The following is a 24,133-nucleotide window of genomic DNA, read 5'->3' on the forward strand; positions in this document are numbered from 1 at the left end:
GAGGACGCACTTTATTTTGTTGTTTTACTCCCACATGTACAAAATAAAAGCATTCATTCATTCATACTTGACATTGCACTTGACTCAGGAATAATAAATGCAAATGCAATTTGCATATTTTATATATTTTTAATGCATCAATGCATATTTCTACGTATTGTTCTTGACTTGTTGTATTCTTTTAACTGATCGTCTCCAGCTTTCCCTTCCTTTCTGTAAAAAGTGCAGATCCACCACCACCTCCTCAAATAACCAGCGTTGAGTTACAGAGAGGCACAGAGGGACCAAATTCTTAATTTATTGTCCTTATTTCTTTGACTCGGGATTTATTTATTTATTATTTCCTTATTGTGAAACATATTTCCTTGCTTTTGGATATTGAAAACTTAAATCCAGATTGTTGCTCCGACTTGCATCCAGAAGGTTTTTTAAAAATTTATGTCTGTCCTCTTTTCTATGTGGAAACACCTATTGAAATGTCCACTCTGGTACAAATCTTCATTTATCATTATTGAGAAGACTATTGGACTGGCTCTGCGGTGCACTGGCGTCGCCCCCCCCCAGTCAGCTGGGATAGGATCCAGAAACCCCGCAACCCGTGAGCGGAAGAAACGTGTATAGAAAATGAATAAATGAACTAATGGACTGTCTAGACTCCCCTGGAGTGTTCTATTTTCTGCTAAAACAACTGTACATTCTTCTTTTGCTGTAGGGGGATGTAGCTCAGTGGTAGAGCGCATGCTTCGCATGTATGAGGTCCTGGGTTCAATCCCCAGCATCTCCAAGTAATTTTTGAAACTGAATTGAATCTTGTTCAACAGCATTCTTTGTGTTGTAGTAACAATTTCCCAAGCATCCAGCACCCTTTAATTGATTCCTAATCTAACAATAATGAGTGTTTTTCTAGACATCACATTCAAGCATTTCAATGTAAGGAACATGTTTGATTTGTGTCAGATTCATGTGTGAATCTACATAGCCTTATATGAGTTGTAAGGGATGCAGTCTTGACAGAAAGTTTCACCGCCATTTACACTTTGAATCATGTCAGCCATGAGCATCACATCACGATTCAGCATCTAAATGTAACAACATAATGACCCATGGCTGTAGTGAACGGATCAATGACAGACATGTGACCATAACAAAACCACTCGAGACTACGAGCCTCCTGGATCAGAGGACAAACACCTTGAAGCGTTGAAAACGAAGCTCGGTTGCTGTTTTAAAGTTTGAGGGTTATCTCTCACATCCTAATCTTTGTAAATTACATTTTCTCTCACTCAAATTATCAGTCCCCTTTTACATATTATTAAGCAATCAATTACAATTTCATAAAGTAATGAAATACTGTATGTTCCTTTGCCAGTGTTAGTTGTATGGGAGGCTATTTAAAGTAAACTATGAATAAAACAAATATTTAGTTGGTTTTATATATATATATATATATATATATATATATATATATATATATATATATATATATATATATATATATATATATATATATATATATATATATATATATATATATAAAATTTATTTATAAAGTATTAAAATAAGAATCTTCTTGTACTTTGCCTGAATATTTCCATTTCATACGACTTTTATACTTTTATACCACTACAATTGAGAGGCAACTACTTTTTGCTCTCTTACATCTGCTGGCACAATGGTATAGTGGCTAGCACTGTTGTCTCACAGCAAGAAGGACATGGGTTCAAACCTTTTCAAAATGAACTTTCTGTGAAGAGTTTGCATGTTCTGTGTCTGAATGATTTTCTCTGGGTTCTCCCCATCATCAGGAAAAACATGCTTCTAAGGAAAATTAGGTCATGTTGGCCCTTGTGGTGGAGCCCCCGGGGTGCAGGACCAACTCTCCATCTAACCTTGAAAATTTAGTGTACCATCTATATAATGACAAATAAAGATCTTTCACCATTTCATTTCATAATCTTGATTACTCAATTTACCAATCATTTATCAATGAATCACTAATCAACAAATAACTGATCATCTACTGATCAATCTTGACTGATCATTGGAGAAATCCACAAGCTATTCAGCACCAAATAATAATAATGAACTACAATGATCAAGTCGCCGCATATATCATGTGTAAAATTTCATTCTTACATGCAGAAACACCCAAAACCAAAAAACAGGACAGATTAAATGATGATCAGATCCAAAATATAAATATGACTTTATTTCACAATCCCTAAAGAGCTCAGCCATCCATAAAAGGAATTCTGGATTTAGTCTCTTCTCAAATCTAAACTGGATATACTTTCAGCAACATACAGTAATTCAGTTTCTTAATAAGCAAGAGCTTCCTATGTCTAAACACCATGAACAGTACAGTAAAAACAATAAGGTTCACACACATATTTACACATTTTCTACTCATGAAAGGTTTTTTTTTTTCAGATTTTAAATGCTGGTGCTAGTTTTTAATTTCATTGTTTATACAAAGACTTTCGATATGGACAGAGAACGTCCCCCACAGTAAATTAAAAGAAATATTTACAACTGTAACTTTGTCACGTTGAATCTCCTTTGAAGTCAACTTAAAACTGTTTGAATATTGTTTACATTCATTTCATTTTGTATGAGTTGAGATTATTCAGAATTATCTGAGAGTTTGGTTCTCTGTGGAAGACCATTGAATTTTGGAAAGAACAGCTGCACAATGATTTTCTCTTTCTGCAGTACTTATGACTTTACTGGTACATAACTTCATGATCACTGGTGGGAAGTCGTCTCATGTTGTTGTAAGCCAGCAATCAACCAGAAACATGATAAAACTGTGTTCATACTGAGTCATACAGCAGATCAGTGTGTGCTGAGTTTAAAAAGAGCACCATGCCATCACTGATCGGTATAGAACCATGTTAGGTCGGTGTCTGTACCTTGAAATCTAGTCTTGTTAGCACCATAAAGAAGTACGCAAAAGTTCAAAATGTTCCTTATAGAAAACAAACTAGCAGTGAAAGGTCTTTATCAGTAGTCCTGACAGTCCACTGACGAGTCCTTCATCTGAAGAACTTCTATTTCTTGGGTAATAAAAATAAAGATCCTGATTATCCAGGAGCTGACTTCAACCTCTTATTCAGGCCCTGTGACAATCTGTGGGAATCTGAAATCATTCAAAGCAAATGTCTGAGAGGAATCTAGTGCTTGAGTGGTTTTCCAACAAGAAGAGAGAGGAGGCAAAATAGGAATGGTTTGGTTATTCAGAATTGAATTAAACAGTTTGTGATTTCTGTAAAAAAAATAAATCCAAAGGAAGTCTCATTAGCACCATTAGGATGTAGAGTAAGAGTCTGAAAACCTAAAATCACGCTTGTGCCCTACCAAAGATTTTTGAAATCTTTGTCCAGTAGGTGATCGAAAGTTAAATGCCAGTATTGCTGAGCACCTTGTTGTTGCAGCATTTCATGGCTAATCATGATGTTAAGTTCTGAATTCCATTTGATAATGAATGAACATTTCAAATAAATGCAGAAATACTGTAAAAATTAGACTAAACTGTAATATATATCTCTATTTGTACATACATATTCAGGCGTATGAATTGGGACCCTTTTCAAGTTAAGTTTAGGAAAACAAAAAAAGTGCTTCTCAATATGACATACATGTAAGTGAATAAAAGACAAACCACGCGGAAAATACACAAAACAACAAAGCAAAGATATGCATTTCTTTCATCAACTGCCGACTGACTTCAGAGGCAGCGGGAGGAAAAGCGTGATGCTACATGTGAAAATCTTAGTAAATATATGCACAACATTTGTCTTGTTTTTTTTTTTTACATTATTTGATGTAATGAATTTGCCAAATAAAAGTTACAGTGAGAATGGCACAGTAAGAAAATAAAGAGCATAGCTCAACTGTACAACATAAATTCTGAGCTTCAACAAATGATGAAAGCAGTTTATCATAGAAATCTAGCAGTAAACAGGCTTGCACCAGGATTTAAATAGAAATTGTTATGATCAGAATAAATAATCACATTTTTTTGTTCTTAATCATGTATATAAAACCAGTTTAAAAATGTCTTAAAATGCTTCAAAGCACCATCTCTTTACAATAAAAACAACACAGAAACTCACAGTTAAAAAGCAAACAAACACTTTGACCTTCTTCATAACTTTGAAGGCAGAGATGAAGAAGGACGAAGTGAACCAAGAGATATTAGAAAAGCACATTTAAAAAATGAGAGTCGCATTTTGAAGTCGATTGAGGTAAGGCAGAAGCACAGGGTGTCGCAGTTTTCTGTGTGTGTGTGTGTGTGTAAAACATGTTGATTAAGTCCAGCGATTGTAGGGGCCTGTCACCTGGGTGAGAGCGTACGGGGACACGGTGATCACACCATCCCTCGGGAGAGTCCATCCTTGACGTGTGGGGACATTCAAGGTCCTCCTCGTGCCCTCTGCCTCCTCCTTCATTTCCTCTTGAAGCTCCACCCCCCCAGCTCTTTTGCTATTCATTGCATCGATGCTGCCTGGGACATCTCCCATCCTTAATCTCTCAGCCTCCTCCTCTCGTTCCTGTTCTCGCTTTGCCTTTTTGGCATAATACGCAGCCATCCCGTGGCCTGGCTCGTTCAGAGACTTGTGCTGGTAGAAGACCAGGGAAATGCGGGTGGGATGGCTGCGATTCGGCCTGAGGATTGGAGTTGTGGCGTGGAGCTCCCGCCGTGCGCACTCTATTAGGATGGAGCCATGCGATGGCGCCACAGCCACTCCACCTATATTGTGGTCCAGGAAGTTGTGTTCGCTGTCCGACCAAACCTCCTCCTGCTTAACGTCATCTGGTTCAAGCAGTGGAGATTGTGGGGGAGGGGGAAGAGGTGAGTGCTGAGGGAGGCCATGACCCCTGACCTCTGCTGCAACATCTTCTGTAGCCCTGTGGAGTCCATTCAGCCTGCTGAAGAGACCCTCAGAGGTAGGTCTAGGCGAGAATGAGGAGGGAGAGGGTCTGTGCAGGGAAGAGCAATGCACCTCATTGGGCTCAGTTTTATACACAGAAGGGTAGTCACTGAGGGAATTATGTGGAGGTATATGTTCTAATGTAACACTCTGGTCACTACATGCAGGAGCATAACCATTCACAGTGTCCCCCATTGTCTTGTAATTGAGGGCTGAGCCATTCTGTTCAAAACGGAGGCCAGGCGGGCCATGGGGGTTGAGAGAGATGACCTCCTTTTGTGGGGTCACCCCTTCACCCATTGTGGGGTGGCTGTTGGTGTCCTGGCTGCAAGCGCTGGGTTGATTCCTTTCTGGTAGGGATCTTCCAACACTGGCAGGTCTGGATGGCAGCCTTTGTGAGCTGTAGTAGCCCTGAGGCTCTGTTTCTGAAGAAGAAAATACATGTATGTCTCAAAAAACAACGTAATGATCTGAAAAGATACAAATGTTTTGACCTCAACATACAAGATTTCTTATTGAAATAATTAGCAACATGATCAGAGACAAAGATTTTCTACCTTTTTTAGGGATTTCAATTTTCTCTTTCCCAGGAGTGAGAGGAGTAAGACCAAGCTTCTTCTCCAGTTTCTCTGCCTGAGCTTTGAGACGAGCCTCTTGCCTTATTTTACGAGCGGTTTTCACCGGCTCAGCGAGTAGGCGCACCTGATAAGTACAAAATGAAAAAGTCACAGCATTTATCTAAGTATGTTTGTAACTTATTTTTCTTGACTTGTGTCTCAAAGCAGAAACATTTTGGCTGGCAAGAAAATAAAAATAATATCAAAAAGGATGAGCAAATGCTGCTCTTTTCTGCACTGACCTCTCTGGGAAAGGCGGAAAGAACTTGCAGAGCACCGCTGCGGATCTTGGCCCACTGGCCCTCAACCTGACCAAACTCATCCCTGTCAGAGATCCTGTAAAGTGGCAGAACGTGCAGCTGCTCATCTTCTGGTATGTTACGCACTGCACGGTTATCTTCCTTGGTTAAAGTGCAAACCTAAAAAATGGAGAGAGACAACAGCCACATTTTTCAATGGAACACGAGTTAAAATGAAATCAAACTCATAAGGGACTGAACCAAATCTAGAAAACGATTTTGGAGGCGATCGTGGATTTGTAATGGTCTTACCACAGTGCTGCCATTACTCATGTTGTGAACGTCCCTGTGAGCGTGAGCACAGAAATCCACACAGGCTGTGACACCAGAAAAAGGACGTCCCTCCCGAACCCCCAGCCGACAGCTCATACCATCATTCTCATGTTGCACCTATGAGATACGATCGAGACACAGGAAGAGTTAATAATGCTGTAAAAGTCAAAATGAGTTTTCTTGGTCTAATAATTTTCAGATGTACTCAGCGGCTGTTCCAGACTCTGGGTGAACTAAATGAAACAATATTTAATACAAACTTCAGCAAAATTCATACGCAGATGATAGAATTTTTTGTTGAGGTTGTGTTGAATTATGAGGACAAGGAGGAGAAGCTGCAAAAAATTCATACCTGGTTCTGGAAGGCTTCAGGAGCTAGTTTTTTATAGAGTGGTGCAAGATCAGTGGCAAGACTCTGAAGGTGGCCCTCAATCTTCTCCTCCTAAAGTAAGAAACAGAGTTTGGAGTTATGGGGATGAATAACTGTAGGTTTCATCCACTGACCACAACAGTTCACTACAGGATTGTTCTTTTTTGGTCTCTAGTCCTGAGCACATTCCACACATTCCTCTACACATGGCTACAGATCTAAACTGAAATTGCATAACTTATATTTCACAATACACCTCCAAAAGGCATTACACCTACAAGTTAAAAGACAAGTTAAAGCACCTCCAGAGACGCAAAACATCAGCCCTCGACTGCACATGGCACTGGCTATGACAAGTACATTTGCTAATCGTTGTTTCTGTCAATCTCTTTCAACAACAGATCTTGACTGCACAGCATGGAGATCTGAAAATGAGAGTGAGGCTGAACACCTCTGTCTCATGTAGACTGTGGTTTTTAAATAGCTTAGTCCCATCATCTGTCAGCTGGGGACGAAAAGAAATATACACCTGGGAGATAGTCTCAACACACGGCTCAAAAAATACATTGTCTATAGCCATTATATGCTATGCTTGATCAAATATGATCAACTCTGTTAGTTTTTTTCCCAAATAAATTGCAGACATATATCAAATATATTAAAAACTGGAACTTCTTCCCCTTTCAGCTTTTCCCCTCAGGGGTTGCCACAGCGATTCAGTTGCCTCCATCTAACCCTGTCTTCTCTCACACAAACTACCTTCATGTCCTCTTTCACTACATGAAGGTAGTTGGTGTGAGAGAAGAGGATGCAGAAGACAGGGTTAGATGGAGGCAATTGATTCGCTGTGGCGACCCCTGAAGGGAAAAGCCAAAAGGAAAAGAAGAAGACTGGGAGAGAAGAAGAATATTAGCAACTGGAATTAAAATAAAATAAATAGATCCACAGAACATCAAGAAAAACAAAAAGTAGAGCTCGTGATTGATGAACTTTTCTTGGAACTTTTCTTGAAGGTCGACCACTTCCTCACCTCCTCCCGGTAGTGTCCAAGCAGGCGAAACTTGCGGGGCGCTTTGCTGCGGGCGAACTTACAGCCGCTGTAGTACATACTCCATGAGCAGCCAAAGGAAAATGAGGCTCCGCAGGTATCTGGGTCCAAACCCTGGCATGCACATGTGCGGCTGTGGGGATGAAAAGTTAAGCAGATATAGAAACAAGCAAAGCCCAGAGGAAACAATATGACTGCAAAACAAAGGAAGAGGGACTCACTCCTCGTTCAGGGCACAGCGACGGCTAGTGGGGGAACCGTATTTAAAGAGGGAACGTGTGAGTTCCTGGTAGAGGTTGTCTGCCACCGGCCGAGGGATGCCCTCCCACGCCAAGATGAGGATTACTAAAACGGCGCTGTCACAGTAGTGTCCTGGCCTTCTGCGAACCAAACACAACAGCTTCTCTTCTTTACAGGAACGCCGAATCACCTGTGGTGATGTACACATACATGTGTAAAGGTTAGAAAACACGTCAACATACAGCAGCTACATTCAGAACATTTAGGATAATAACCTGGACACCAGAAACATCAGACACGTACCCATTTAGCTATCGGACAGCCCTGGGAGCTCTTTCCTTCTTTTCCAGTGTAAACAACAACTTCTAGCCTTACTGCATTTCCTTTGGCTCCATACCTGTGACGCACACAATGCACATTAAAGAAACATATCACTGACAACATGATGGATAACAATGCATCACCACCCATACCTGAGGGAAACTGACAAAAAAACTACATTTTTGGCGGTAAAAACATAGGAATTATTCTCTCAAAATTCTGTTAATATAAAGAATGAATACTAAAATTGTTGGATTTATGAAGTTGCAGAGGTTTTCAACATTCTGTTGAAAACTTCAGCAACTTCACAACTTTCAGTTAATTGTGGCTGCCAGATGGACTGTGATGGACGTGACGTTTTTTAAAAGCTGCCTGTCACCTTTTCTATGGCCCCTTGTCTCAGCTCTAGGGGTTTCCTGTTTCAACATGCTGTGTTTGTGTATATGTGTGCAGCTGAGCCAGAGGGAGAACGTGTTGAGCTTGCTCAGCAATGCTTCCTTTTAATAACAGATTCTTTGACCCACCCTATTCTACCAAGCCTGTGGTTAACAAGTTGAGCTGTCGGCAGCTCAGTTCGGTAGTAGACATACCCACATATACTTAGTGTGCAAACAGAGCTGTGCCTCTACCTGCTCTCCATCATTTCCCTCACAGCAGCCACACTAGGTCCCGCTCCAAGGTGAGTGTAGTAGGGGCCTTCCTCCTTTTCAACTTTTTGGTCTGTGGGAGAAAAAAAAACTGAGCATGAAGCACTTCTCCAAAAAACACAACTACTACACATTAGCCAATTTGTATAGGGAATAAACAGGGAATAGACTTGATCTCAGGTCAAGGGTCACCATGTTGAAAGTCAGAATTTCAAGACCAACCAAAAAAGTAGATATAATCTTTAAAATTGAACTTTTGAGGTCAAAATATTGCAGGTGACAGTTCAATAATTGGCCTGCAACATAGTCTGAGTCATGCATGTTTTTGGAGATAGGAGGAAGCCGGTGATCCTTCTTGCTGTGAGGTAGCAGTACTACCCACGGCTCCACCATGATGCCGGAAGTCTATTTAATGTGATGTATATGTCCTCATCACAAAAATCTGAGATAGCATCAACTCACCCACGCACTGACACGACGGAAGATCATCCAATTTTTTGGAAGGTGTGTTGAGCAAGTTCTTGATTGGGGTATCTAGAAAACTTATAGGAGACTCCAGAAAGCCGTTGATGTTGTTCTTAGAAGGGGTTGACTCTGTAGAGTGGCCCAGATCCTCATCAGTATCCGTAGACAGGACAGTAACAGGTCCTGACCTCTCCAGCTTATAGTAGCACTGCTGACGTGGAGGAGGGGACTGCCGTGCTCCTGAGAAGCCGTTGTAAGTATGGTGCTCAGTGGTATGGCTGGGGAAAGCAGCATTGACCGGGCTAGAGTAAGGGTCAGAACCATCCTGCAGCCTTTCACAGGGCTGTGCTACCTGAGATATCAAATTCCTGACACACTCCTGCCCTGGCTGTGAAGCGTGACCATTACATGGATTGTTTTGGTGGAGTGAACCACTGGGAAGGGACCATGGCTGGTTTTCTTGACCGCTAAGATGGCTGACCCTTCTGTGCGTGCTGAAGTCCTGAATGTCTTGTCCTACGAGGGTTGCATCTTGTGTATTACTGTAATGAATGAGTTGCCTCTGTTCTTCCTGAGCCTCTCTCAAATATCTCTTTAGGTCAATTTGAGCCAGAGGCAGAAACAGGTTACTGTTCTTGTGAATGCCTGGTTTCCCTAGTGGGAGGCCTTTCTTGCCCTTGTTCCTGTGGGACATCTCTCCATTGGGCATGCACTTTGAGCCAGGAGTCTTCTGGTTCATTCCCTCACATAGTCCATCACTTTTCTTCTTCCTGGGCTTAGAAGGTGTAGCTTTTGTCTTTTTTATGAGATTTTTTTTCTGACTGGGGGGTATCTGTGAGATGTAGTTGTATTTGATGGCCGAGACAGGTGTTCCTTTTGGAAGGCAATTTTCTGACTGCTGATTGTGTCGGGACTGGATGATGAATGCCAGGTCTGCTAGTTGAGCAGCTACCTCCTCTTCATCTCTGTTTCTTCTAATTTTACCAACAACCCTGTCTTTGTCCTCCTTAAACGCTTTCTTATGATCTTTGCTGAACATCATTTCTGTGGGCTCTTCATAGGTGCATTCCAACTTGATGACATGAGACCCAAAGCCCCGCTCTGTCCTGTTGCAGAGAGCTTTGTCATTATTTGAGCTGGCCTCTGAATGGTCCTGCAGAGAGAGCTTGGTGGTTGAATTCAACCCCTGAGAGAACTGGATAACGTTCCCTTGTCTGGCCACAGGAGGGTGTATTACTGACGTCTGGTGTCTTGGTGAGCTGATGACTGAGACTTTGTTGTAGTGGATAGCTTCTACAGGTTTGGCCTCTTGCAGGGTTATATTTGAATTGTGGGCTAAAAATGGGTCAGCAGCGGTAACGGGATGTTCACACTTACTTTCAGTTTTAATGGATCTTGGGGTGTTTTGAGGTATAGCTGCCAGTTGAGTCAAGGCCTCAATAGCGATAGCCTGATCAAAACTAAGGTTTTTCTTCTCTGCCAAAGACTGGACGCTTGGTAGCAAGACACTTGGAGGTGGTTCAATTTTGACAGATTGAAGAGTCCTTTGCAGGCAAACAGGAGTGTTTTTCTGAAGCAACTCAATACTTAAGTCCTCAGACTCTTTCTTGATTAAGTGCAAATCTGGTGTTTCTGTTTTGATGGAGCTAAGAATCGAAGATCGTGAGTTAAAAAGTTTCTCCTCCAATCCCTTCCTCTCTGTGACAGACAGACATACAACGGCAGCCAGTGTGGACAGTGGGTCTTGACAGACATCATCTTCATCACTCATCTGAGTAGTGACCTGTTCAGTGATCCACATCCACGGATCCTCCAGCTTGATCTTCTTTAGTGGAACTGACCTGTCCTCTGGAGGCGTCTTGGGTCCGTTCTCAGAGCAGTCTTTAGGGATTCTAGCTATTATAGTCCTTTGAGGCTCAGAAGAAATTGTAGTCCTTTTAACTGGAGATAGTTCAGAGTGTGACCCAGTGGTCACAGTAGCACCATTAGGATTTGTTAGGTTCTCATCAGAACCATTGTGAAAAGTTACAGAAGAAGATACATGTTGGTGAAGTGCAATGCTGGTCAACTCCAGCTCGGTCTCCCTTTTAACAAGTGCTGGCTGTCCAGCTTGGTCTGAGGCCAGATTGTGGGTGAGTGATTGGGAAATGGGAGGGGACTGTGTATGAGGTATGTGGCCTTCCTCCCCCTCATCCTCCTCTGCTGCCGTGTGGGTATCATCCATCTGTGCCTTGCTTTTGCCATTTACCGACCCACTTTGTGGAACCACCTGAGACAGAGAGATAAAGGCAAGGAGAGAGAAATGACTCAGCATGCTTAGGCAGTACACAGCGATTCAGCTAGTCCTGAACAGTCACGCCAAATAACATAACAGTTTGCCCCCCCAGCATGACACAAGCATCTGCTGCAGCCATTATGAGCTGTTATGTGAAAACAAATGATCTGGTTTATATAAATCGTGCCAGAATTGATCTCTAATAAAAAACTTAAAGTGTGAGTTCACATCGGAGGCTTTATGAGAACTACTTTCATGCTTGACCTGTGGAGTGTGGATAGCCACAGGTATCTAGATGGGAACCAACAAATAAAGACATGGAGATGTGCAGTTCCTGATTGTGTCATTACCGATGGGTGACTGAGAGCAAGTGTGAAATGTGCATCTACATGTTGTGTTTGTGCAGGTTTTATAGGTGTTTTGTTGGGCATGCATGCATGTGTATGCAAGCACGTTTGTTTATTAACATCACTGCTACGCTACTACAACCCTTGAGCATCAGTCAGTGAGAGATTAATGTACTTGAATCCTTCACATAAGGTGGGTAGTAACAGTAGAGCAATGAACATTCAAAGTTGCACTCTACTGAAATACTCATTTCCCAAAAAGACAAGTCAAATATCAGACAATTGTACTCCATAAACATAGAGATTGTTACTTTTGATATATTTGAAGTTAAAAGGACAACACCGTATAGCTATTCTGTTTTTTTAAAAACATCACTTTTTACATAATATTACTATGATGTTAAAACTATTATTTTTCTTCATCTTGATTGAACATTAGACCAACAAAAGTAAAGCCTTGCTGTTCTTATTTTAGGATTTAACCTCACCACATTCAGCAGAGGAAGATCCAATAAAGGATGTTGCAGCGTGACAAAGACAAACATTATCTGCTGAACAGGAGCTTCAAATAATTTGAAGGATAGATATGATACATAATACTGTCTGCTGTGTGTATCATATGTGTATGTGTGTTTTATGTGTGTCTGACATCCTATTTAAATTTAGTGAACCATTGACATTGATCTGTTCTTTAGGTGATCTGTTCTTCAAGGTGCCCTTGAGCCCTTACTCAAGGGCACCTTGACAGTGGCTGGGAGGTGAGCTGGCACCTCCCACTGTCAGCTCACACTCCTGGTGACATCATGGCGGGAGCAGGATTCGATCCACCGATGGCTGGGGCGATCTGTCTGTGAGACATTTGCTCGACCGCTGAGCCACTGCCGCCCCAAACCATTTTCCAACTAAATTAGGATTTAATACAGATACCATTTCTAATCAATACTACCACAAACACAACTTTTCAGATGTTGAAACATACAAATCCAATTGCTTTTTCTAATGCCAGCAACATAAAAAATGTATAACTGTGCTGCATTGCCTGTTCTTTTAAAAGTATCACATATTCAGGAATAGAGAAGAACAACTGCTGAAATCATGTTTTTTTTCTAATGTGCCATTTTAATGTGTGACAAGTTGGGACTGCAGCCAAGCCAGATTAACAACCTTATATTTACTGCTCTTTTATTTCAGAGCCGTGCTCTTGTAACACATGCAGAATGGGGTTTTATTTTTTCCTGCTAAAATAAGCAAGACCTTCTTTCAAAAAGATGTCTACTTGGCAGTAGTGTTCAGCGGTAATGGTGGTAAAGATTTCCCATGCCATGCCCATGATATATGCATATAAAGTAATACCAAGAAAATGTATACCTGTTAATTTGACCTGATGATTTGACGAACCCTGGAACCAATTACCCCTATATTTACCCTATCTCATAAAATTCCTGTCCATTGGAAATGCTCTGGTGCTAGCCAAGAAGATAATCTTCAGATATAACATGATTTAATGACTTATGACATCTATTACCTTCAGCTCATAGAACCCTATGATCACTAACCACATGAGCTAGAAAGCTAATATTATGCTAACAAAATTCAAAGCCAGTAATCGTAACTATTAATGCTTAGAGTTGATGAGCAGTAAATACAATTAAAGAACAAGACCAACTAGATGTTCATCCATGTCAATACTGACATGTTCAGTTGGGACTAAAGGATCCAGCCTTTGTTTCTTCAGGGCTCTGGTTCAAAGAGCTCTGCATTTTATTTAATATCTATAATATTCAACCGTTCCAGGGATAAACTTCTGATGAAGTATTCAAATGTCTTCTTTCAAAAGTGTTCATATTAGAGAAAGGAAATCAAGATATTCTCAGTGACAAAAAGTGACATAATTTTGTTTGCATCTGAACATCCAAGAGACGGTTTCAGTCCCACTGAGCTGCTCACGATGAATAAGATGATCAGATCAGACATGATTAATATAGTGAGTCCACGTCTTTCCACTGATGTGATCCCTCACTAATCCACTGCTCCCCAGTCCACTGAGCTCCTCATGAGTCAGGACTGTGTCTTACCACCAGATCTGTGTTGCTGATGCAACAGATAGCTGGAGCTCAGGCTGAGGCAATACTGAAGATGCAGCTGCAACACATAGACATGTGAGGGCCGAACAGCATGTGGAAATGGACGGATGTACAGATATGTTCAATTGGAAATAATAAAACAAGATCAGAAACTGGGGCTAGAGGGGTGAAGCCAATGCGTCTGTCACAATAAGCTGCTTTCAATGAAAAAGCAGCACTGGCTGGTTTCCAGCACTGCACCAGACACACATGTCTCTATGCATGTGTACGCATTTGTAGATCTGAGCGATCAGGTTCCAGAGCGGAGGTAGAATCCCTGCTTTTAATTATGTGACACAAACCCTTTTGATAAAATGCTCGAGACAAAAAGACCATTGCAAGATGTAAATGTGGAGTCATGTGCTCTCATTCTAGTCACCAGGTCTCCAGAAAGAGCTGAGCCTGAGATGTATTAGAGCTGTGTCTTTGTGTTGTGCTTCTTGCTATTGCCTCAGGGTAACTTAAGCCAGTTTTTAGTACTCTGTTTTGTGTTGGATTTACAGTCATGATACCCAGCTGCAGTGTCTGACCAAAAATAATCTACAAAGGATGCACAGGATTAACTGAAGTTGAGTGCTTCATGAAAGAAACGTTCAGAGGTCTGTCTTAGCAACAAACGTGTAACTGCTTCTTAAATCCTGACAACCCCCACTCTCTAATGGGTCTCCTAGGAAGTTTGAAGGGTTGTGCATCTATCCTTAACAACGCCGAAATACAAAAACACTCAGATTTCACGTAAACATGTACACACGACTGAATCAAAACACATCTGCTGCTGACTTACTTCAACAGAACCATGTGAAGACCAAGAAATGATAGGCTGTTGAAACTCTAAAAGGCACGCTTCCTTCCTGTCTGGGAGGATAAGCAGTGGTTTCTGCGTGTTTTTCTAGACATGTGAGAATTCTTCTCATTCATTGAGTGTTTCCTGTCTGCGTCAATGCCGTATAGTCAACGTACTATGCAACAATTAACCCTGAAAGAGCAATATCCAGGCACAATAGGGTTTAAGCAACCATAAAATTATACTGATTAAGACATCAGTAACAAAGATATTTTCTACAAAACCGTACAATACTATTACTAGTTCAACCAGAAAGGTGAACCCTGCCAGAGTGCAAATTGGACCACATAATTACTCCACTTTTGCTGCTAAACAGTCAGAAAACAGCAGGTGCAGAATTATGGCTGCCTAAGAAAGAATAGAAGGAAGACACAGAGAAGCAATGAGGCTCTTCAAACAGCACAAAACAAAGGTAAAAAAGAGACGCGAGAGAAGAGAAGAGGGTTGTCTGTTACTGTAAAAAGTGATCTTTATTCTATTGTTGTACATACTTTAGAATTACCTGGCAAAGACCAGCCAACACAGGGAGAACCACACAGTGTTTCCAAAGGAACAATAACAACAGTAACCTCTTAATGAAGCCCAGATTAGTAAAAGAGTGAGAGTGAGTGAGAGAGAGAGAGAAACAGTGAGAAAGAGGGAGAGAGAGTGAGAAAGAGAGATGAGCTGACCCATCTGTACAGACAATAGACCCCTGGGTGAACACTCCGACTGCCTTTACCTTGTCTGTCCTCGGAGGAAGCCCCTCCAGTTTAGGCAGCATATCCCTAAACGGTATTGGTGGCCATCTTGCTTTGTCTTCCCTCAGCCTCAAAAGAAAACGATGGCTACAGTAGCTGTGTGCTGTAGGGCGAGCTCCTGGGTGTCATGACTAGGGTGACAGTGTGCTGCTGTAGCAAACTGCTGCTACAGCAGACGCACAGACACAACGCACACACAGGCACATACGCACACATATGGGATGTCTTCTGCAGACGCAAACACAGCCTCGTCAGCCAATTGCGTGAGGACCTCAGCGGCTTGTAAATTATCTTCCATGCCCAGACTCTCCTAAACAAAGGATCCCCTATGTGGGCTTTTTACTCCAGCCCTACACACATGGACTGGAAGCAAGCTGTGGAATGGACACCGCACACATGCTGGATCTGGATCACAGAAAAACAAGTCAAGGCTGTTGGAATATTAACCCTCAATGAGGTACTGAACTACTCCTTTCAGGAAATTTTCAGTGGATGCTTCACTCAGATAAACAGTCTGTACATTGATTGGAAAAGTAGACCAATTTGGACAAACATTCCAAGATTTTATCTGTGTGATATAAATGTAAATTGCATTATTGGTTTTACGTCAGAGATATTCCAAGAAGATTTTTTAATTTTTTAATTTAACCAGTGTCATCAGCTGAAAAATGAAACTCAAGTGTTCTACTATACTGTAAATACAAATGCTGCAGTCTGTCACATCAAACACAGTATGAGCCATGTCATATTCTAAAAGCAGTGGTGTCCACATGCTAGCATAATTTCCCCCAGCGTCAATTCAGGCATTGTTAGAAACACTGTGGAGGCAACAGGAAATAGGATGTTCATAGCATCCGGTTTTTTTTCCTCAAAAATGCTTCCCCTCTAAGCCACCCCTTCTCCTTTGATTCTACCAAATGAGCAAAGCCTTTAGTAAGAGACATAACAGAGACAGAAAGCAAGATAAGAAGGGTAAAACACTCTGAAATAATAAAAAAGAAAAGAAAAAAGAAAAGAAACACTCCATATTTAAATGCTACCACACTGAGGTCATTCCAGGATAAGGAGACATGTAGACAGCCTGAACCAGAGCCTGTCAGGAACACTCTTGTAAGCAGCCTCAGCCGTGTGTTTGTCATGGAAGCAGAGTCGGCGGTTTAATCCACACGCAACAATGAAAACTCTACCATGGTGTCCAGTGTGCAACAATGAAAATATTAGAGTGAATAAAACAAATGCACCAGTATGTCATGACATTTGAGGATGAAGCCCATGAACATAGCAGAGAGTGACTCCAAAGTCTCAAAAGGTTTTCATACATACTTAACCTCTAACTGGCCAGAAGTGTAGCCGATAATGTCACACCATGAGTCACCAGTTCAGATCAAGCCAAACCAAACACAGTGGATGCTCAACTGTAACAACATACATTTTCATACAGTACTAACGAGGTTCTCTTTGGGAGTGACCCGGAAGGATAGGATCAGGAATGAGTACATCAGAGGGACAGCACATGTTAGAGGTTTTGGAGATAAGGTCAGAGAGGCCAGACTGAGATGGTTTGGACATGTCCAGAGGAGAGATAGTGAATATATTGGTAGAAGGATGCTGAGTTTTGAACTGCCAGGCAGGAGGCCTAGAGGAAGACCAAAGAGGAGGTTTATGGATGTAATGAGGGAGGACATGAAGGTAGTTGGTGTGAAAGAAGAGGATGCAAAGGACAGGGCTAGATGGAGGCAACTGATTCGCAGTGGCGACCCCTGAAGGGAAAAGCCGAAAGGAAAAGAAGAAGACTAACGATGGTGTTTTCATGAAATGAGAAGTATGCTTAATTCCTGTGGTTATATGTAAGCTTTATTTCATCACACACCAGTGTTCAACAGTCTCTCAGTCAGATGGATGCCTCATACTTATCATAGACAAAATCCTGCTTGTTTTGGCTTCATGTATAAAGAGACTCAAGGCAAAACCAGTTCCTGGGATCAAATTCTTGATCTATACAGTACAACTGCACATCTTACACTATATTGATTTATGTAGAACAAATGATTGTAAACTGATTTGAAATGTCCAGTTCTCAAAGCAGGTAGCTGTAACTGAGGAAAATAGGGAAAGAATGTGTATTACTACAGTATATTAAATTTTTCTAGTTTCCCCCCCAAAGGTAATAATCATACTGACACTCTATATCACAACAGTATGTGATATACAAGAGATGTGCTGAGGCAGACTTTACCTCCATGAGGACTCCACAAAGACTATAATGAACATAAAACCTCAGTACACACTGAAACAATAGCTATTTGGTTAAAAATGTGCATGGACATGTGGTGGTTGTTCAAAGTTAAACCCTTAAATTGAAATAATTTACTAGCGGCGCATTCCTCCTGCCAAAATATGCCTTATCCAGTGACACCTTAAATGAAGAATCCATTCTGACCAACAGCAAAAATGCACAGGACCCTCCTTAAGTTGGGATATGTTTCTGGTTTATCCCACTAACCACAACCAATATAGTTATTGTTATCACTCTGCCCTTCTTAACCTGATCACTTCGCTTGTTTTATCTTTCATATTTGAAGTTATTATAACCATCTTTCAAAAGCCTCTACGTATATTTTAATTTACTTCCTTTCACCCATAGCTTGTGAAGCACTTAAAACTGTATGTAATTTCTATGAAAGGTGCTGCAAATGTAAATAATATTAATTCATTTGATTGATGGATTATTATAAAGGCCAGTTCCCCCACTACACATGCCGATGTATACCTAACCCCAGCATGCACTGCCACTGGGGATCAAGAAAGTATTAAAAATAAATAAATAAAATAAATTATGCACATGTTCATTGCAGCAGCAATGACTGAGCCCTCCTGCAAATGAGAAGGTCACATCTAGTTTGACAGGTTCGACTAAAATGGTAAAAAAGTCAACAAGCTAGACAGTTAAACAGGTTACACCAACTTTCAACAATAACACAAGCAGAAATACACACCTACCAACTGCTAACGTACTGTTTGAAACCCTTACGCAGTTCGTTTGCTATGAATTACATTAGTAAATGTTTGAAAATACATTTCAAAATCTATTCAAATACTTGATTTAACTATGTGAAGGACAAGCGGAGACTTCATTATCTCTACTGAAGTGTTGTAAAAAGAATGCAACGCTTATTAATTTTTCTGTTATCTCACAGGTTGAAACAAAACTAGATTATTGGTTGCATGAACTTGAATTCTATGATATTGAAAGTGTTTACCATTACAGTTATTCTCTTTCACAAATTAAACTGTCTTCAAAATAATATGATTTATGAAATCATGCATAAATAAAGCATAAATGACTTTTTATACCATTCTTCAAAGCCTTTAGATGGTCCTCTTCTAGCCGCGACTCCATGCCATCATCTGATAGTGCTTTATGACGCCTGGCAGTATTCCACAGGACCATAACTTTCAGCTCTTCAAGTGACCCATATGTTTTTCCCTTTGAGACGCTGCTCAGCTCTAGTTAGGAACGAGCAGTCTGAGCGTTAATCCCTCAAAGCTACAGGAGGGAAAGCAAAGCAAAGAATGCTGTTCTACACTGCCATCGCAACCTGACACAACTGGAGGCTGACCCTCTGGAGATGAGCCTAGTGACAGAGCTGCGCCACATATGTTCCAATTGTTGTTGTAACTGTCACTACAGTAATGCATGTGTAAATATGACAACCAAACAGAAAAGCCACAGATCTTTTATGAAGCGTAGCATTTTGAGTACATTCCCAACTCTAGATTCCTATTTTCTACCTATCGCGTTTGACAAAAAGTAATGTGAACAAGCTCAGATAAAGAACAAACTGGTTGCACCAACCTGAATAGAAAAGTTTATAAGTGACAAAAAAACAAACAAACTAAAAATTAAATTGCATGAAAACAGGATATGGGATACTAAAAACTCCAGGTTATTTTTGCAATCCAAACAATTGCAACAACTCAAACATCTCTTTGCTCATGTCAATCAAACATTACTTTGCTCAGGTCAAAACCCATCAGAAAAACATCAGAGACTAAGAATAAGCAGTAATAACCTATAAACCAACAGATATGTCGCAATTTAGATTGTGTTGAGCCAGGTGAGGGTAAGATGACATGAGTCTCAGAGGAGGCAGCAGTATAGGTTACACTCTATCCATCCATCCATCCATCCATCCATCCATCCATCCATCCATCCATCTATCCATCCATCCATCCATCCATCCATCCATCCACCCATCCATCCATCCATCCATCCATCCATCCATCCGTCCATCCAGGAGCCTAACCCAGCCGGGTTACGGACGAGAGCGGGGTGCACCCCAGACGCATCGCCAGCAAATTGTGGGGCAATAAGAGGAACAACAGACTCATCACTTAGTCTAAATCTATAAATGGTTTTCTCACTCTTCAAGACTCTTCGCATCTAGAAACACACAAAGTCATACAAATTAACAAAGATAAAAACGTTCGTAGCTCACTTCCTGTACAGAATAAATTCCAATGCAACTTGTCATGTAACAAGCAATAGTCCCAGATTTCTGAGAATATATAAACTAGTCAACACCACACCCTAAACCCACACGGACTCAGTTTAAGAACTGATGTTGGTTGGTTGGCAGCATGGGGCCCCCAGGTTGGTGGGTTGGTTGGCTCAAGGGGAAAGCGGGTAACCCCATCTTTCACACATCTGGGAGAGGAGGAGTTTTGTTTGCTTCATTTGTCTGCCTCAGATCACTGTCAGATTTTGATTACATCCAAGAATGTGACAAATTTCAACATGTAACCATGGAAACAAGACAAGGAATAATCGTAAACAGTTGACAATGAAAGGAGCCATGTCAGTGCTTAGTTGTTGTGTGTGTAATGTCTGCTGAAAAATTCTACTAGTTTTGGAATCTGCTCTAGAATATAAAGACAGGACAGAACTGACTCCTTGAACCTCCCACTTGTAACTGTGCAGTGAAGGACAATAATGAAAAAGATTCGTAATAAGATCAAGCAAAAGCTGAAATTGTGCAGCAGTTAGGTGACGAGTTTGATGTGTCTTCTAAAGTTACTGAGCTACTTTATCCTGAAGAAAATCCACATTAATTAAATATTTTCTTGAATGATCATGACAAAACTGTATCTCCAGATTCTTGGGATGGGATTTCATGCAAAAGCGGGAGTATAGCTTTTAGGTTCAATGACATCATGGGGAAACTGAGCTGCCTTGGCAGACGTTTGGACTCTCTGAGTGCTGTGCTTTTTCCATTTAAAAAATCTTTACCTGCTACTCATGGTCGACAGAATGAAAACTCTGCCCACCCTAGTTTGCACAGATAGCTCTGTAGCGTTAAGTTTCATTACTGCTGTAGTTAAATTTGTAAATACATGTTTCACCTTGGGAGGGTTAGAAGAGAAAGGTGAATGGGTCCATCAGATTGTGTAAACACTAGTGCGCGCGCGTGCACACACACACACACACACACAGACACACACACACACACACACACAAAACCCACACACAAAACCCACACACAAGCACACACGCAGGCCCAAACACACACACACACACACAAACACTGTGCAGGCAGGGCAGCATGGGGCCCCCAGGTCCTCTCACAATGAGGCGTACTTAAGTTTGTGCTAACAAAACATGCTGAGTAGGCATGTTGGCAATATGATTGCAAGTGTGTGTGCATGCATGTGCATACACACTGTAAAACTTTCCACTGTAAATTTACGATAATTAACTATTTTATAGCATCAGACTGTGTTTTTTCAGTTTATTACAAAATAAATCAGCAGATCATTAACTTATTCTTGGTAATTTACAACAGGTAAAGTCAAATCAGTAAATTAAAGCAAATTTACACTATTTTGACTTTATTTGGATTTGCAATATGCAAGCTGCATTTAAAGATAATTAAAGAATAATATTAATAATAATAATAATAATAATTCAGTAATACTACTACCTAGACAAGCCAGCATTCACCCATTCACTCACATGCTTTTATATGAGGCAAAGCTCATCCGGAAACCAAAGGAAGCTGTAGCTGCGTGATCAAACCACCAACTTCATTACAAACAGGGTAAAAGAACAAACTTTGTTTCTCAGGACACAAATGACCCTGTTACTGACAAAAATAATTTGCCCTGTTGTGGATGGATCTTAACCTTGGACATAACACAATCCAAAAAATATTTCCTGAAATTCCATTTTGAGAACCGTACCATTAGACCCCTAGAAATATACCATTAGACTGTGATATATTTCTTGGGGCTTCAAAATCAAGCAAAGCCATTTGTCTAGTATAAAGAGTCGAAACATAAATGCCAACCAGAGTCATAGATAGCGCTGGTAGGCCAAGGCCCCATTATCTATCGCAGAGGGGGACAAATGCTATGCTAAAGAGACTCGATAAAAGATTAGTATAAAAAAGTCCCAGTGTTCTTCGATGATTGGATTTCCTCTTTGTAAGATCTGATGCTATTAAAATACCCCCCTGCTGAGTTTATGATTCTCTTCATTCTGTCTGATCAATAAACCGTGTGATTCGCTGAAATCTGACATTATTTATTTTGTCCCATTTCTGGAATCAACAAACACGCCATTGGGTTCACAGGTTCCGGTGAGTTCCAGTGACAGTCCACAGATAGCCAGGCACAGGTAACCTTATAACACTGCTTTGTTGTGGTCATACTGATGATTCTCATGATGCTTTTCTGTTCATAGGTTAGTTTACAGTCTATTCTGTAAATAATTGGAAGTGTTGAGGCTATGTATTCTTCTTGGATGGCATTGCAGTTTTCATCATGTCACTGTATGACATCAATACAGAAGAATGTAAAATCACACTTTTACCAACCCAGAATGACTGCACATAGTAATGCAGAACTACAACCAGAGGTGAGAGGATAATTATTGATATGAATCAGATTCATGATGATGCAGTGAATAGCAATTTGTGAAAGAGCAAGAACCGTACCATTAGACCCCTAGAAATATACCATTAGACTGTGATATATTTCTAGGGGCTTCAAAATCAAGCAAAGCATTTGTCTAGTATAAAGAGTCGAAACATGTGTGTCCTTGCATGTAAGGCCCCTACATGAAGCGTGAAAGACTTTTGGTTTTGCTAAAGTAGGCCATTGTGTACCCCTGGTAAGAATTGATTGGCATTTCTTTTAGGGGGCAAAGTGAGGATTTCTTTTCACCCAGAGAAACCAAGTGGCACGACTTCAAAGCTTATCCAAGGACTTAGAGTCTTACAAACGTGGGGGCACAGCACAGTTTCACAGCTGCTAAAAGCCTAAGAATGCTCAGGAGTTGAGCATTAGTGATATCAAAGTTTAACTCTAAAATTGTCTGACTGAAAAGAAAAGGCAAATACTAAAACACACAAACAATTAAGTTCATACCCATTTCCTTTGTTTTTGAAGAACATACATATAAGTGACTGACAGCTAATAGAATTGATTATCAATAAAGTGCAGCATCTGCAGAGATGGAACTCTTCAAATTGGCACTGACTGGACCACATATCTGAACTGTGGAGCTGGCACTTACTACTTGAAATAAAAATTACATTTCTGTTTATAAATCACTCCCCAAACCCAATAGCTAAAACACCTCAAAGACTGTTTTACATTTAATTGCTTTGAAGCAGCTTAACCTAAAATAAAAATCAGATCAAATGAGAAGGCTTGTGTAATGTAATGAAAGTCTGTGCTGAGGAACAGACGTCAGAGGAGAGTGTGTAGGCTGAAACATGACACACTCTGCCTGGCCATGGTGAGTTGGCTCTTATAACATGTTGGCAGTATCTGTGATATTTCATAAACCCTCATTGCTACCTCGCTCCCGTCTGCCCCACATGGTTACGTAATGGTGAGGACAAAAAAGAGAGTGGATATGCATCTGTCCTTCAGCCCACATGCATGTGTGGAGGCACCTGTGAAAGAAGAGGATTTCTTTTTCAGTGGGAGAACAAACTCTGATTATTTACACCTCATATTACTGCTGACAAGTTTTTACAAGGGGTTATCTCATCTTTGAAGAGACTTGGAACTTGGATGATGTGCCAGAATAAACCTTATGTTTTGTTTTCTTGATTCAAAGAATTGTGATTCAAAGAGTTGTGTTTTTTATGGTTAATGGAAGGTTTGAAAAGCTTTAAGACATTTAAAAAGGAGATATGTCTATATATAGCAACATCAGACATGAAGCCACAAGTTTATCAACGAAAGCAAGTTGTATTGACCCCTTCAGCTGATTTACAATGGCAATACATGTAATTTTGTTCACTTCTTGAGGCCACCTTTAATTTGCTGGTGTCCCGTTATGAGCAGGGCGGCCTGCACAGTTTGACCTAATTACCTGGATGTAGGTTACCGAGTTCGAAGCCTTAAACCCATAATAGAACGTGTCTGCTGGTTATCTCCACTAATCCACGTTACTACCCTGAGAATACTCCAACAGACAACCATGGCAGGTCAAAGGTTAATGTCACACATGAGATTGTCATGGCAACCGTCTTTGAGAGAGGGGGTAGAGGGTCTCAGACCTGATAGGAGCATCTAC

At 40.8% G+C, this 24,133-nt stretch overlaps 1 protein-coding gene and 1 non-coding gene across 5 annotated transcripts in view; one reads left to right on the forward strand and one right to left on the reverse strand.

Annotated features, from left to right (window-relative positions):
- The first annotated feature begins 712 nt into the window (after window positions 1-712).
- Window positions 713-784, forward strand: trnaa-cgc (transfer RNA alanine (anticodon CGC)). Its single transcript has one exon. It is a non-coding gene; the product is annotated as a tRNA-Ala (tRNA).
- A 1,405-nt stretch (window positions 785-2,189) lies between these two features.
- Window positions 2,190-24,133, reverse strand: part of tet1 (tet methylcytosine dioxygenase 1) — a 30,218-nt gene continuing 8,274 nt past the window's right edge. For 2 of the 4 annotated variants that reach the window (XM_068327335.1, XM_068327336.1), the window contains exons 3-12: window positions 9,212-11,483; window positions 8,732-8,822; window positions 8,085-8,178; window positions 7,763-7,971; window positions 7,524-7,674; window positions 6,476-6,565; window positions 6,103-6,240; window positions 5,794-5,970; window positions 5,492-5,636; window positions 2,190-5,359 (exon numbers count right to left, since the gene is read on the reverse strand). In XM_068327335.1, the coding sequence (XP_068183436.1) occupies window positions 4,311-5,359; window positions 5,492-5,636; window positions 5,794-5,970; window positions 6,103-6,240; window positions 6,476-6,565; window positions 7,524-7,674; window positions 7,763-7,971; window positions 8,085-8,178; window positions 8,732-8,822; window positions 9,212-11,483 (4,416 nt within the window). In that variant the 3' untranslated portion in view covers window positions 2,190-4,310. Of the gene's footprint in view, window positions 5,360-5,491; window positions 5,637-5,793; window positions 5,971-6,102; window positions 6,241-6,475; window positions 6,566-7,523; window positions 7,675-7,762; window positions 7,972-8,084; window positions 8,179-8,731; window positions 8,823-9,211; window positions 11,484-15,524; window positions 15,951-18,897; window positions 19,007-24,133 lie in introns of those variants that run through there. The other 2 variants (XM_068327338.1, XM_068327337.1) reach the window with 2 other exon arrangements.

This window comes from Antennarius striatus, chromosome 11 (assembly GCF_040054535.1).
Source record: "Antennarius striatus isolate MH-2024 chromosome 11, ASM4005453v1, whole genome shotgun sequence".
NCBI classification, from domain to species: Eukaryota; Metazoa; Chordata; class Actinopteri; order Lophiiformes; family Antennariidae; genus Antennarius; species Antennarius striatus.